The sequence below is a fragment of the Antrostomus carolinensis genome, unplaced genomic scaffold, assembly GCF_000700745.2.
Source record: "Antrostomus carolinensis isolate BGI_N321 unplaced genomic scaffold, ASM70074v2 scaffold11812, whole genome shotgun sequence".
Lineage (NCBI taxonomy): Eukaryota > Metazoa > Chordata > Aves > Caprimulgiformes > Caprimulgidae > Antrostomus > Antrostomus carolinensis.
Window position 1 is genome coordinate 87,519 of NW_010300214.1, and position 16,763 is coordinate 104,281.

Consider the following 16,763-nt stretch of genomic DNA (forward strand, 5'->3'; position numbering starts at 1 on the left):
TCCATGTCTCAGACACCTTCCATACTGTACAGATCATCATACTGTATTCCTCAGTCAGAACTGTAAGACTGTAGCGTGACTCACCTGGCAGCATTTTCCTGCAACATATACCTGACCTGCCAAGGACCCACTGTGCTCTACAGAATATGGCGTTAGTGAAACTCTCAGAAGTCCAGGATGGGTGTAAGTGAAACCCCGGAAGTGTCAGGGTAAAACTAGGAAGGATCTCCCAGGGCTCTTTGCAATGCAGCACTTCCAGGAGCAACAGTTCTCAACATTGCATTAAGCACATATCCAATAATACCTGTAATAGCAAGATACACTGGATCTACTGAACTAGAGCTCCTGTATTTCCCCTAGCAGAACCAACAGGCAGGCAGCCAACATACTGTCACCTCACTTCAAGAAGTAGTACCTCTCACAGGTGATATTCTCTGGGAGTGACGTTACTATGTTGGCCAGTTAGTAATGGGAGAGGCGGGCACGCCACTGGAGTGCCTTTACTGGGGGACACGGCTTCCTGGAGGGACCCAGGTCAACACGGTGGTGAGTAAATGTTGAAGAGGTAGGTTGGGTCGGAAGGATTCTGCGTATTCATGTAGCATACCAAATTCTGCTCTGGTGCCACTATAAAGTCCACCAGTGTGATATCTACTCAGAAAAGCTGCATAGCAACTTTCAAAGTATGCAGTAATATAAAAATCAGGAAACTTTATAATAAAGATACCTAGAACTAACAAAGATCTTTATTTTAATGGCCTTAGAATATTGGGGTAACTAAAATTGAGTTGTTATATAGGAATCTTAATTCTTTTACATGTTCTTCACATTTTCTCTCTCTTTTTCTCTTTCTCTCTTTCGCTCTGTTTGTTAACATTTACTTGTTATTACTGTACGTTGCTTGCAACTTGTGTATGTTACAGACTGTCACATTTTATTCTATGAAGTTTTTCTCCAATTTCCATCAACCCGAGCTCCATGTTGGGCAGCCGAGGAGATTACAATACAGTTCTTTAATGCAAAAGAACAAGGAATGTCACAGATTATAGGTAACTTCACTGAGGTTGTGACACAAAACCTGATGCGAGGTATTAATGCAAAGAGTAAGTACTTGGTATGACAATAGAACTACTTAGATAAATTACCTTCTTTTTTTCAGATAGTCTGCATGGGAAAAAATAATTTTCATTACTCTCCAGCAGAAAAAAATTCCCAAACCTACCAACTTAGGATTTTTTTCACTGCCATTTTGAAAACCAGTGGTGCCCATGCTGATGCATCATTACTCATTTTCAAAGGTTTAAACTCATTTTTATGCTGTTCTTCTCTATACTATACTTCCTTCCATACTCTCCAAGCCATCATTTCATCATTTCATCATCCTTTGTCTGTGTGGTCATATATCTTCTCCATAATTCTTTTTCTAATTTAATATAGTTATATTTCTTTAAGGACCTGACTTAACAACAACAAAAATGAGCCCCTACCCATGGGATCCATGTTTCTTAATCCTGCATGAGGCTTTGGAGCCCATAAAAATTGATTTCTGTAGCTGAAGATGGTCTGGCACAGAAGCATAATTGTTATTTTGCTGAATCAGGTCCTGAGCAAAGTATCTTGTTACGATCTCCCCCAATTACTCCCAAACACTACTTTGAAAGAATGATAAAAATAGCTGATAGACATTTCTGATCATTTTCTAGACAGTGTGGAGTTTATTGCTAATAATTATATTCTTGTCAGTAAATTCTGTGCTAACTCAGAATCACTATAACCATGTACTAACTCAAGAAAAGCAAATTTTTCTCAGTGTGCAGTTCCTTTACTTCCCAATTCACTATTATGCTCTGATCCTCCCTTAATCAGTGAAGAAGCACAGCAGAGTTTAGATGGAGTCCAGTATAAAAAAATAAAAGTGATTTATACTGATGCAATTGATGAGTGGCCAATGAATATTAATGGACAGTAAACACTATCCAGGCAACGAAAACAGAAACAACTTGCTAGCAGGAGTGAAATTTGAATTAAAGAGACTCAAGAGAGTATGCAATTGAACTGTAAATGTTTCCTTTCCATGCAACATCTCAGAAAGAAATGTAGGGATATAAAGTCAATGAGTATTTTCAGATGCTGAGCAGCGCTTAACCCCTCCACAAATCAAAGTAAATGTCTTTGGATACTTGGATTCATACTCTTAACTTCATCACAATCATCTTCTTAGCAAAAGAAGTATCAGGCAAAAGCGATGCTGCAAAAACAGGATGCAAAAAGGCATGTAAAGCATTTGCATTTTCTCTAGAATAAAGACAACTGGGAAAATCTGTCCTCCACCAGCAACTACAGCAGCCTCACAGCTGTTCTACTTGCCACTTCCAGCTAATAGGTTTGTAGCTAAGAAAAGCCAGAGCACAGCAGATCTCTACCCTCACCCTGGCCATGCCCCCTCCATTCCTGTACTGTCACTAGCTCAAGAGAGAGGGGAAACCATCATACCAAGAGAGTTTCCCATTGCTAGTGTAGTATGACACACCTAACATCTGCCACATTACCAGCCCTTTTATATCACCAGAAAAGTGCAGGGGGGCTGAAAAACAGAAGAGTAATTAACTCAATGCACAACATATCATTACTTTCTTCAGGGATGCAGCTGGATTAAAGGTCTGTGCTGTGAGGCTTCTCATGGAGATCCTTCTTTATAAGGGACTTCAGGCAGCTACTGTGCATGTTAGGGTTAGCAGCAGGGGTTTAAAATGAGCAAATTAAAATGACTCCCAAGCTCTGAATGAGAACCAGAACAGACCCTCAGCTGGTCAGGACTGAGACTATCCACAGACCATAATAACAGCAATCCCGGGTTTGGGAGCAGAGCTGTAAGAGCACAGCTGAGATCTAGACAATCTGTAGATTAATTTTAAGGTGTACATGGGGTGGTGGTGTGGACTGTAACTTCAATCAGATAAGGTCTCCCCAGTAGAAAGATCTTCATCTTTCAAGCAACTTCCTTTCTCAGTTCTGGCCCTGTTTGCACGCAACTGCTCCCATCTCCTTCCTGCTTTTCAACCCCTTCCCTTGTATCATGGCTGCAGAACCTCTGAGTCCCTCGAGTCTTTGTGGAATGGCAAATAACTATTCAGGGAAGTTTTAGGTACTCAAGCTGCATCCTTGTCTCTTTTAATCCTTAAACAAGGGTAGCTGGGAGGAAGACTGTGTTCTTCTGGAAGAGAATGCCAGTGACCTAATGTGACCAAAGGAAACAGCGCTATGTCTCTCAATTGCTGTGCTTCTGAGCTGGGGCTGAGAAGACCCCATCTTCTTTAGTACAATACCAAAGAACCTGGCATGGTTCTCAGCCAGACCTCAGCCAGATTCTCTGGTATTGACTCATGGGTAAATATGCATGCATACCATGCTATGAATGGTGGGGTTTCTCTCAGTCCTGTTTCAGTCAAAGTAGTTATGAGCTATGGAAGTTCCTATAAGGACTGGAAAAGGCAATGGATTTCCAATCCTGTAAGAACTGAAAATGGTCCACCCTAATAGTGCCTTTAAACTCATCCAGTATTTGGGGCAAGTGATCACTTCACAGCTCTGTAGACACATGGGAGACAAAGGAAGGGGTGCAGCTACAACCCCAAGAGGAAGCAGTGTGAGCTGGGACCATCCCTGGCCCACACACCATTCCTGAAGACACCTGAAGTAAGAAGGGTAGACTGGGAACTTGTTTCTTGGCAGCTGTTGGAGAATGACAGTGTTTGCTTAAGGGAGGAGGACTGGAGTCACCTTCCCAGTGTAGGAACTGCTTACATACAAGTGCCACGCTTCCACAGACTGAGCTCAATGAGTGTATTGTACAATTATGTCCACTGATGCTCTGAACATAAGATGCCGTTCAAGCAGGTGGAGATTCAGTGCCACGTCCCAGCTTATAATCAAAACCAGCAGCACTCAAAGTCACTAGGACATGATGCAACCATTTGCTACGACAAAAAGAGATGAGTCAGGCAGCAAGTACACGGGCAGTCTCTACTGTGCTTCTCCACAATAAGCAGAGTATACTGATGCAAAATCCAGTGGTTCTTATAAGTGGGTTTTTTGGGGTGGTCCCCCCCCCCCACCCCCCCCAAGTCCCTCTCCCCCATTTTGAAACTCAGTGTTTGCTTGGAAACACCCAAGGCATTTTAATAGTGCTTTTCTGCAAATGGAGATAGATGAGACAGGGGAAAAAAAGAAAGTGAAAACCACACAAATGAGGTAGTTGTGAAATAAAACTACTCACCTGGGAGATCTGCTGAGTACTTTCTTTAGCCTCTCAGCCAAATCTCTGCAGGAGAATGTTTAAAGCTGGTGCAGTTAACTAGGTATTCACAGATACAACAATTATGGAGATAAGGTGCCAAGCTGAGAGTCAGAGGATTTTGTTGTAAATAACCTCTTACATAGCAGTGGGCAACGCACTTCACTGCATGGTAGTTTCGCCCATCTGTAAAACAGAGATGATAACGTTGGCTTTTCTTCATGAAACAGAACCTAGAGAACAAAAAACACTGTACAAGCCTAATTCAGATTCTGCTAGCAGGGATGGAAAGACTCACATGAATTTGGTAGGCCAGAACCAAACCTTAGAAGTTTTCAGCACCTAGAAGTAGTTGTCATTGGTTTAACTAGACTGGTAGTCACCAGACAGTAACGGTTTCAGTAGTTTTGCTTTATCTGGAGCTCTCTCAGACCCACTGTCAATCGCAGAAAAAGCAAGCATGTAAACTGAAACTTGAGAAATCAACCTAAAATAACATCATTTCATTCCATCTTTAGACCTAATTCCTGAAATTGTTCAGCATATAGATCTGCTAATGAAAACAACGGGAACTTCTAACTGTGGGCTGATGACATCAGTAATGTTTTCTTTATTCCCATAACAGAATAATCCCATATTCAATACCATGTGATTGCCAAGTTCTACCTTCAGAGAATCAGGTGCTACAGACAGTGGTTTGGAACACAACTACTCTTAACACTTACTTATATACAACAGCAATAGATGCAGTCTTCTGTGCTGGTAATCTCTCTGCTTCCTAACTTTCTGGCAAAATTCTCATTGTGGATTCACACTGCCATCCAGAACGTGGCCCATGCGCGGAATATTCAAGGGGTATTAGTAGGAAGGTTCAGTGATTTGCCTGCATCTCCAGCAACTCTGTTCTCCTCCTACTGAATAGAAATAAAATAACAAGGTTGTGGATTTTCAACAAGTACAGTGAAAAATTCCTCAGTGCTGAGGGATCCTGAGGAGGCTGCAAGAGCAAGTTCCAGCTCAAGTTGCTAGGGATGTATAATGCAATTTAAGAAATTAATTCCAAGGTCAATTTTCTTGTCATTCAAGCACAAGAGAGCCTGCAAGCTGCTTCCAAAAGGATCAATGGCTGTTACCAGCAAACAGCCTTACCCACAACCACTCTGCTCAGAGCTGTTTTGAGCTCCAGAAATAGACCAGTGCCCCCTCCCTCACTAACAGTTTAGTTTGCAAACCCAGGCTCAGGTGTAGCAGTGGAAGTCTCAGAGATGTCAATGCAGAGCTCTGCTGACACAGCTGCCTCCCTCATTTCAGGATTAGAGCCATCAGCTTGTAGCAGTAGAGGCTTATGAAGAAGCCCAGTTCTTTGCTCATCCCCATGAGGACAGCAGCTCTCCCCAAATACAGTTAAGTGATTTGTAAATCAACAGCTCAATACCTGCAATGTCACAGTTACTACGGCAGCTGCGCTGGGTTTCTGTGCAAAGAATGGTATTAAATACAGCAAGGGGTATTACAAACAGAAAGGAACTGCAACTCAGTGCAACCTTAAAACCTTAGAATCCTATTGAAATTAGTATCTACAAGTATTAAAATGCACCTATAGCTTTTACCAGTTTTTAAAATGTATCAAGACACCTAATCATTTCATTGCTCACAAACCAAAATGTTACAACCTCCCTCTTTGGGGAAATAATTTACTAATTCTGCATGAAGAAGAAAGGAGGCAGAGGCGAGATCTGCAGAAAAGACTGTTTATGTTGTGACAAACCAATGACAGCTAAATAAAAGTAAAGGTATAAAATACAATCACTAGTGCACGGATAGATACACAGTATGTGTCACCTGTGTGTGTGTTCAAGTGTGTGTGCAAAGCAACGAATGGAACCTGAAAAGGCTTTTGCTTGTTACTCATCTACGTTGTCCATCTGAAACCAGAGGATCAGAATCCTATCTCCAAACTCTACCCAATGTATTGTCTCTTTTGGGCTTGGTTTATTCCTTCACTTTAAAACCACTGACAAATAAATGACAGGATCATGTAGTGTTCAGAACAAGCTAGTATGCAAACCTGGAAGAGGCACTGCCATTAAGTGTTATCCATTGAGTTTGTCTTTCCTTAAAGACTTGCAGGACCACCCATTGCCTTACAGTGTCTAGGTAATAAGCATTGTGCAACCGAGGTACAGGATGCTGCCAATACCTCTCAGTTACCAGATCTCAGCATTTGTGAAACTTCAGAAAGCACATTTTGACTGTTTTTCCCTCCCTTCAACCAAAATATTCATATCAAGCTGTGCCATGTTTCGAGTATATTCTCAATACACTTATTTGCACTTTAAAACCCTAAAATAAATCCTACACTAAATAGCACTTTAAATTGTTTTATAAATGTCAAACAAGTCACACAGAGAAAACATACTGCTCTCAGTCTATCCTCATGGGAATGCGTGGAGCAAAATGGGCAAATCTGACAACCTATATTTTCATTATTTACATCTGACAGTAAATTTTACTGTTTTCCAAATTTATGGCCTGCTGTAGTGTTTTCTATATGTAGTGTCCCGTGCTGGCATTGCAAACACTGTATGTGTTTCAGAGGCAAACATCAGAAAATTGTTTGGCTTTTTTAAGTCCACATTCTGCTGTTGTATTTCCATACGTAACGTACTCTGTGTGTCTAAAACACGTGGAGCCATTCTGCACGACTGATGCCGGGAATGCTATAAAACAATCCGGATAAATTCTGGGGAGAGGAAGAGCAGGAATTCTCCCCCCAGTAACATTACACACAAGTATAAATGGGTACAAACAGAATATACTCAAATACTAAAACACACCCCACAGTCCACTGCCTCTCCAAAGCTCTGAGCGACAGTAGGCTTCATGATAAGCAGGTCATTCATGCACCATCTGATGTCATGCAAACACATAACCCGATTTCTAACCGCAGTCTTCTGCTCGCAGGACTAGGAACCAATGCACGCCTGTTTCTGAAACTGCCCCTCTATGTGGAAGTACAGGTGGCTGCTGTTACACCTAACGCGATCACCTTTTGTTTCTCCTCCCACTTAACAGACTTTTATTTCGGTGCAGTGCACAAGAATGCAGTGTCTAGGACAGATGTGCTACTTTTTATAGTGTTGCTATAGAACTCTTTAGCTGTGAACCCTTAATTTGCAGCTGGAACTCTAATAAACAGTGCATAGTGTTTCAATAGCCTTCTGCTTATATGTTTGAAGATTCGAAACTGAATGGTGAGGTGGCCAAGGCGGCGCTGGCAAATGAAGACTGTCCCCACATAGACCAGGCTATTACGCCTGATGAGGGCCTGCCCTTTACCCGCTCTGGCACTCGGGAGAGATATGGACCCTGCTTCCTCTTATCAACCGGGGAATATCCCTGCCCGCCTGATGGAGGAATAAGAAAGGGTATGTAGCTGGGGTCCTGGAACCATGTAGTTAGCAACCGTTGACAATAAATAAGAGAAAGCCAGCTGTAGCTGTATCACGCAATAGTGCGCTTGCTGTAGAGATGCACGTTTGGGCTGGAAACCACCACCTGATGTCTGCATTTGGAGTTTCTAACCTATTTCTTTCAGAAAGAAAACCCTGAGGAGCTGTAACTACCCCATGCAGCTATGCTAGGCAGTCGAGTCTTCCACCCTAGCTGGTGCAGTAAGCTTTAGTGCAGGATGCTCTACAATGTCCTTAAATTAGCCCATCCTCCAAGAAGAGGCCAATTAACATTTCATAGCAATGAAGGTTTGCCACTTGGAAAGCTCACAGATCTTACCAGGCTCTGAGGAGCACAGACTTGGAGGTGGCAGACAGAAAAGATAAAACACAAAAGCAAAACATCCTCAAGAAATACGAAGTGATTATTTGGCTACTTTGGCAGAGCACTAAAACAAATTGTTTGGATATTCATAGCTGTTCAGTTCGACAGAGAAAGAGAAGCATACAAGAACATCTGTTAGCACAGGTGTCTTACAATTGGGAAATAATCCATTTAAAATCACTTTCATAAATAAATCATTACTAGTTAGTTTCTCAGTCTTCTGACAGCTACAGATCTCTCAGAAGTAACCGCATTTTAGTTTGCTAATGGTCAGACTAATCTATGTAGCAACAGAAGTCAAATCAAATGAAAAAACCTTCCCTTCTTAAATTAGGCTGTTTTGTTTAAATAATTTAACATGAGGAAACCATACAAACCAAAATCAGAGTTACATATATATGCATCAAAGTTGATAAGGAATGGGAAAATTGGAAAATAAATCTTTCTCTCCAAACCAGTGTTTATCACTGGTGTACTGTATATAGTATATGATATAGTCACCATTTTAAAGCTGTAAAGATTGTACGATGTAACCATACACCGAGTATGGAGTTTAGAATTCTCATGTGCCATTGTACGATGGGCAATAGCTATAGTAAATGCCAGTTAGAGATAGCCTATGTATCTACAAGTTTAAAGCTTACCGTCAACAAAGATGTAGTTGGACCACAAGACTTTCATATGAAAGTATATCCTCTAAAATTTACCTTTGTAGCAAAGCGTTTTACTTGATTCTGTATTGGATAAGGATTGGCCACGCTCATTCAGGCTGGGCGAGTTCGGGTGGTTCCAGTGGATCAGGGGAACACTCCAAATGGCACATCCTTTGGGATGAGGAATGTATGGTTTTCACGATGCACTGCAACCGCCTCTCGTTACTGAATGAGACAGAGGCTGGTTGGCTAAAGAGTAATATACGTCAGCATATTGTTGGCCTGTTTGAAACACGTTGAGAGCATCTTAATTGTTGTTCCAACAGAATTTCATCCATAGTTTGTGCAACTCTCTGTACACTTGCTGAGCTGTTTACATGCATGTCTGAAAAACAAAGGGGGGAGGGAAGGGGGGAGGGAGGGAGGAAGGGAAACTGAATGCATGCAATTTTGGTTTGGTTTTTGTTTTTTGTTGTTGGTTATTTTTCATGCTGAGAACAAAGGAGTAGTATCTCTACAGCAACACAATAAATTCTATGGATTTTGCTGCCTTTTCCCCCTCCCGCCCCTAAAGATACCAGAAACCTTAATTTTGCCTGAGGTTAAAATGCATGAAGCAGAAAGGAGAGGTGTGACTGAGTGTATGATGGAGACAGAGAAAATCCCTCCCACTGACTCTTTTTTTCTTTAGGATACAACCATGTTGCTGCCTGTAGGATCAATTACATAGCCTGATCATCCCTGAGAAATGATGACATTTTTTTTTTCAATATATATTTTTTTTTTTTTAATTTTTTTAAAACTTGTTCTGTACTTCAATGGCCTTCTGACATGTTGCAAGCGATACTACTCTGGGCATGTCCATGCATGCAGATGCTATTGAACTGGCTACAATGTTGACCTCATTCTTAGTCCATTCTGTCATTGATCCAATGCTGTACTTTGCATTTTTCTTTTAAATGAAGGTTACGAAATGTCACGGAGCCTTAACAGCATAGCTGGCATAAGTGGAAAAGCGATAGGATTATCCTCAGTGTCTGCGCCCTACAGCTCTCCTAGTCCAGTGAGACGTTCTTGGTCTCCCATTCCATCAATTTTGTAGCATGGATCAGTAGCAGAGAATGGTCTAAAAAGCTTTATTTTCAATTAGCCTATGCTATGTTGCATATAATCCAGGTGACTAAGTCTGAAGATGCAATGTCTCACAGTAGCACCTGCTGGGAACGGTGTTACTACTGATGCTAGGTGACAACGCTCCTAAATAGCACTCAGATGACAACAGGCAGGCATTTACATAGCACTGGTGGGCCATACGTGCTGCATGGTATCAGTACATATGATGAAGGGTAGATGCACCAGATAAGTTTCCTTCCTGGTGCATCATGCTAGTATATGCTTACTTGGCTAATGGTGGATCTACTGGCTCTGTATGGAATGGGTTAGGCATTTAGTCGATGCTGAAACATGCCAACGATGGAAGATTTTGCTTTTCTCAGGATATTTTTGAGCCATAGGAACCCTGCAGGAGTTTGAGCAACAAGCACAGTAGGATGAAACTATGCATGGGCGCCTATTTAAAGCTGAAAGCAATACTCAGACACACTGTAGAGAGGTCTCAGTCTGGCTGACTGCATGGAAAAAAAAATAAATCCTGTTGAAGAAGAATATGGCTGCCTCTGCATGTAGCTATGTCACCTTTTCCTCCTTCCTTTAAAACTAAGATGCCGAGCTTGATGTGAAAAGCACAGGGAAGAAGCTCAAGTACTGATTGTATTCTTTACATGCAGATCTTTGCAAAGAAAGTCCAGTCATTGCTAAATATATGCCAACAGAGGCAGTCAGAGTGACCTGACAAGGCGAGATGGAGATGAACATTGATGGCTAATAAACATCTGTGTGGAACTGTGCAGGCATAGAAGACCTTCTCCTTTGGACAAAGTTAACTCGCTCCATGCAGGTTTTCTGGATGATTCTTCATGGGTTTGGAGTTGTACTAGAGATGCAGGCTTTTTCTACGGCCAAAATGTAACCAAACTGTAGATGATCCTTTTTTTTTTTTTTTTTTTTTTGAAATCTATTTTTTTGTTCCATAGCATGAATTGCATGAAGACAAAAATTAAAAAAAAAAAAGAAACATTGCAAATGTATGATTAAGGAGAAAAAAAAAAAAGCAAAGTTATATATTTTCTTTCAAAGCTCTTTACTTTTACATACATTGTTGTAGCCAAAATGTAAAACATTATAAAACTGTACATTTCTTTGCTATGGATCGCTTCTTTTTGTATACAAGATACAGAGTAATGGTTTTAAAAAAGTGCAATCTGGCAGTCATCGGTCATATTGACCACGCCTTCACAGTTCATCACACCGACGTGGAAATCAAGAACTTTCAATCCACCTAGAAGTGTATAAAAATAAGAAAAACTTTTTCCTGTCTGTTTTTGTTGGCATGCTTGTGACACATGGGACCTTCCTTCGGACCTGACAGTAACAGCTGGTCTAGATTTAATTTTCCAGCTCTGGTTATGTTGTATTTTATTGATGTATAGATCCAACATAAAGACCCTTCATAAATTGTTCATATTAAGTAATCAGTATGAATTTTAAACAAAAGAGGTGTTATTTTAAAACTGGGACTTATAGTACAAAATCAGGAAAATACTCAAGTATAAATGGTCTCAAAGTTTAAGAAACAAGACAACAGCATTGTATGCAATTTAGTACTGAGTAAAATGCATGCACAATGTTATGCAAAACAATTCTAGCATGAAATAAATTTTGTATCATGGTTTCAGTGCCTGCTGTATAGTGTAAAGGGGAATCCTTTTCTGAAACGATCAGGGGTTTCCAGAGACTTGCTTCTAAAATCTTGAATAAATACAGTGTTCTCAACAGAAATGTAGGAGAAAAGCTTGGTATTGCTTTGGTTCTACAATGCTAATTTTGGTTAGTAGATAATAAATGAAGCCTGCAAACACTTGATACAACTGATGTCTGAAGAATTCACACCATTAGTAATTTTACAAGGGAAGATTAAAAATCCCTATAATTATCTAGGTATCTTCCTTTCCTTCCCCAACAATAATAAAAGTTTGTCTTTTTAGCTGATTAAATGAATTCAGTTTTTCTTACTTCTTTGGGCCCCGTCCTTCCCTGAGCCAAAGCAGTCCACCCGACAGGGAATTCTGAAAGAAATCCAGGTGCCTGAATTGTACTTTATTTGCCACACAAAACACGCAGCAGTAAGAACCCAGGAACACAATCGGATTATATTTCATTTTAGATCCTACAAATGGCAACTAGGGACTATGTGTCATCAGCATTCTAGTGGCATGAGCGTTCTTTGTACAGTACTCCTCTAAGGAGGGACACACCTTTATCCTCACGTGAGGAGCTTCAAAAGAGCTGGCAGCCTTCTAGACAAGCTACGACATTTGCGACTGCTGATGAGAACAGAAACGTAAAGGAACAGTATCCCTGTCATCTGGAGGCAGTAGAGATTCAACCTAAAAAACCCCGAAGAAACACTCATGGCTCTGGTAAGTGCTAAACTATAAACAAAAAAACAACCACAGCTGGACACTGTCTTCACAAAACTCTACTCCAAAACGAAAATCAAGGAAGACCGCAAACTGTGTTTTAGGAATAGAAGAAAGGCTGATAATCTGCATTTGTACATAATTAGAAACCTCCTTTGCAGTCCTTGGTGTAGCATTCTGTACTTGATTTCTACTTCAGTTGACTACCTTTTCACCCAAGAAATATTTTTCTCCCACTGTTTCTATACTGTTATTCTCAGCTGACAAATGGGCAATTCTTACCTCCAAAGGTAAGATCCAGCTTAATCCAGGATCTGAAAGTTGTCTAAATAACAAACTTTCTTCTTATAATGTATTAAGAATCCAGAAACAGATTTATCTACCGTGTTTTTTATTAAACACTAACTCAAGAGCCCAGCGTGAAGGCTGCTCAAATTCTCCATTACTGGTTAGGAATACCAATATTTCAGGCCTGTGAATCCCATGTAGGTCTTCCCTTTCCCCTGTGCTCTGCATATATATGGACCTTAGCTAAGAGGTTGGGTACACATGCTGTAAAGCAACTGTCATTCTGTGCTACTTTTCACATCTGCCAGTCCCACTTTCATTTAGCTACTCCTCTTGGCTTACTGTGATTTGTAGTAACCATGTCTTATGGGTGACTTCTATAAACCCTTCAGAAACAGAACAGCTCTTCCCATCCACAGCCCTTCGGGAGACACTCTCAACCTTAAGGTCCATCTGACCAGAGTTCTCCTTGCACAACAGGACACAGCACAACTGGAAAACTGCAGGAGCTGTTGCACTGAATCCTGACACTGAACCCTGTGAGAAATTCACCACATCATCCCAGCTGCCTTACATTTACAGAGCTTTTGCTGCGGTATTGTGAGTAAAACACTAACTCCTTCAAGCCTGCCCAGTCCCACCACAGGAGGTATATATCTTGATTAAAGCACTAAAACTCAACATGTGGCTAGATTCTGACCTCAAACTTGGGATAATGCCACCGACTACTTCTGACTTCACACCATCATAAGAGCAGAAGCACATTCTGTAGTTCAGTTACTCTCTGCCTCTTTCCTGCATGAAACGAACATCCATGTCTCTTCCTCTGCAAACTCAGCTTTCAGCAGTGGACCTCCAGCTATAGGACTCGATGCTGGTCCTTCATCTGAACCCACTGGCAATTAGCAGTTTATTACTTGCTAACATTAAAAGCACGCCTCAGTCACACCTTCTACACGTACAGCTTTTCCTCTGACTCCATGAAGGTACTTGTTTTTTCTGGACCAACCTGATGTGTGACACTGTCTCCACAATTGCAGTTCCAGACAGTAAGGATCTGAGAAGTGGTTTCTGTTCTCTCACTCCAACAAAAAAAATCTAGCTAATACCGCTGTGATAACAGTCAAGCGCAGCAGTCATTAATCTGGAAAAAGTGATTTTTCACATAAATTGCCTTCTCTCTCTTTAAAGTTTCAGGGCCAAAAAGAAAATACATCACTGAAACAAATGGCTGCTGGGACAAATGAGCAGACTGAAATACAGAAGAGAGCAAGCAGGGCTGAGGCAAGGGCATTCAGAAAGGGACTGAACACAGCCCTGCTTATGAAGAAGATATCCTGGAGAAAACACAAATGCAGTTATTATTACCCTGCCACTTGGCACATCCTTGTCATACTTTCAAAACAAGGCAGCCTGCCTCTCTGCTTTCCACATATACCCTGGAAACAACTTTGCCTCTGAGCTCACACACAAACTAACTTCACTTCATGAGAACGTGCTTAAGTTATGCAGGTTATTTTTAAGTCACTCACTTATTTGAGTTTGGATGTAAAATATCTGTCTGTTCAGAAGTCCCAAAGCCTCTGCACTCATCTGGGACTGTAGGTGCCACATTTCTCTCTCAGGGGAATACAAATGCTTATTTGCCATCAAGAACAGTATTTTAATTCAAATTGAACTTCAAGTCAGAAAAGGCATCCAGAACTGCATCTCCTGACTTTCTTTCCTTATCTGTCAAAGCAAACGCTTTAAAACTAAACATATTCATCCACCCCCTTGGAAAGATACATTCCCTGGTTCAGGCTGACAAAGCCAGGTTTTCATCCCTCAGCATTCACTTGAGCATTCAAAATACTTCATGCCAGCACATAGGTGCAAACACCTCCAGGTACCAAACATGAAGAGCACGTGTTCCAAGGCTCCCACTGGTGTCTCTGCTGCCCATGGAGCACAGGTTAGAGATTCCTTCATCAGCAAAAGGCAAAGTATTGCAGTTGTATCAGCTCAGGTACCTGCACAGCCTCTGGACCCAACGGGCTTAGCAGGGACAGCTCAGTCTATGCAGAGGCTGCTGACCGTGAGTCACACCAGCACAAAAAGGAGACACGTGGCTTGAGCCCAAGCAAATAAGCTCAGTAGGGGCCATGCTCTGCGGTGGTGGGGTCAGTGCAAGCAGGTGACTGGAGAAGAGGCAGCAGTAGCACAAGAGGTGGGAAATGAGCAGATGGACACAGGATAGGTCTGGAAAATGGGTTACACAAGTAGGAGGGAGGGAAGCATATGAGGAAACAGCAATTGGCGGTGAGGGGGAAAGAAGAGCGAGGAGAGAGGGAAGTAGTAGCAGTGAGGCTTACCTAAAAAACATCAAGGACCACTAGCCTAGAAGGTAGAGCCTCTTGGCTCTGCTGTGGACACACTGGGTTACCTTGGTTGGGGCATTTCAATTGTTTGTGCCTCAGCTTCTCTTTCTGTGACGTTATCCCCTTTTTAAAGTGTTCTGAGGTCAAAAGAGGAAGAGCAATATTTAAGTAGGAAAAGTTGTTATCATCGATCTACTCAGAATTAAGGCACCAGAGGAGAGAAGCGTCTCTCCATCATTTGAAAGATGCCATGTTTCCTTGTCTGCAGAAGAACACAGTGCCCCTACAGGAATCCCTTCTTTTGTACTTTAAAACAGAGGATTATTATGGAAAATGATTAAGCACCCACACAGTTAAAATGACAGAGCATCTTCATTACTGATTGGCAACTCCTCTCCTGCTCTAATTTAGGTACCACAAGTCTTCGTGTATTCAAATCAGTAAAAACAAAAGCTAAACTTGTTTGACATTTGCAGCAAAAAAACTAAAATCATGTCAGAACATTAAAAATCTCCCAATTCTTGGTCCCAATTCTAAATACAAAAAAATGTAAAAATGCAGAGCCTTACAGCAAAGTCTTCACATACACTTGAAAGATTATGATGGTCAGGGAGTACCAGAATCACACTGAACAGCAATCTCCACTGACAAAGCCTTGATTCCAAACCCTGCAGGCAGAACACCCCCAAGATTGCACTGTATCTGAATAACAATGTGGTCCATAGGCAAAGCAACATGGAAATAAACGAGAAAGATGAAAATTAATTGAGGCTACTCAACAAAGAAATTGGACTTGGACTTGACCTCCTCCCAACCTGCAAAGGCTCGTCTGAAAATGAATCAAAATCCAACGTGTCACAAAATAAAAATGCCTGAGAAGTTTTGCAAAATAAACGTCACCTCTGAATTTTCTCATCCCCACAGCCAGCTTTTTTCAGGAATAATTACTTTGTTGCTCTTGTTTGTAATCAAGCTGAAAAATATGTTCTCCCAGTACTCATAAATTCATGCTTCCTCACTCTCTCACAGGGCAACACGTGGTTCATCCAAGTCATGATTCAAATGCAGAGATCATTTTCATTGCTGAGTATTTTCAGTCACACACTCTCTTTCCATGTTCTACAGAGGCATTAATGAGTAAAAACTACCTCTGCATTAATAACAGGTGAATGCAGAGACAACTGATGGATGAACCTAAACGAAATGCACAGACAGCTAAGCTGCGCCTTATTTCAGTTCCTTCATCCCCTACATAGGTTACAAAATAACCGCAGCTTTACACATGCAGTTCCTTCAAATTAACTGCAAAGGCACATATGGTAAACACCTCCCTTTACAGTTATTTTTTGGGACATTTATCCAACAGAAGGCCGTTTCCATACAACCGAAGTATTTTAATTCAAAGCTATTAAATCATTTGTTTTAACATGAAGCAAAACATCTAAGACTAGTCTTTATCAGGAATTAAGAACAGTACAAAAGCTAAAAGAAAAGAACAAAGCATGTATTACCTCTTTTCTTGCATATAAATTGAGATATTGATATGTCACAAGCTCAAATGTTCAATTATTATTGTGTCAGATAAGAGTTTTCAGCAAATTGAGTGTAAGCTCCACTCTTCTACTGTGCATATTTTTAAGTGCAACCAAAACCACACAAGAAGATTCTCTACCACACACTGCACCCATTCCCAGCCTTTGCGAATTAGCACTTATGTTTTCCTCTTCAGTACTTTTTTTCTTTCCTTTTCAGATTTTTCATCTGCTCTGAACTCTAAGGTGGTAGTAAATAC

At 41.1% G+C, this 16,763-nt stretch overlaps 1 protein-coding gene across 1 annotated transcript in view; it reads left to right on the forward strand.

Annotated features, from left to right (window-relative positions):
• The window catches only part of KCNC1 (potassium voltage-gated channel subfamily C member 1), a 98,166-nt gene extending 87,512 nt beyond the window's left edge, over positions 1–10,654 (forward strand). The window contains exons 3-4 of the mRNA XM_010163060.2: positions 7,534–7,722; positions 10,572–10,654. Of these exons, the coding sequence (XP_010161362.2) occupies positions 7,534–7,722; positions 10,572–10,636 (254 nt within the window). The 3' untranslated portion in view covers positions 10,637–10,654. The remainder of the gene's footprint in view (positions 1–7,533; positions 7,723–10,571) is intronic.
• Positions 10,655–16,763: the final 6,109 nt, after the last annotated feature.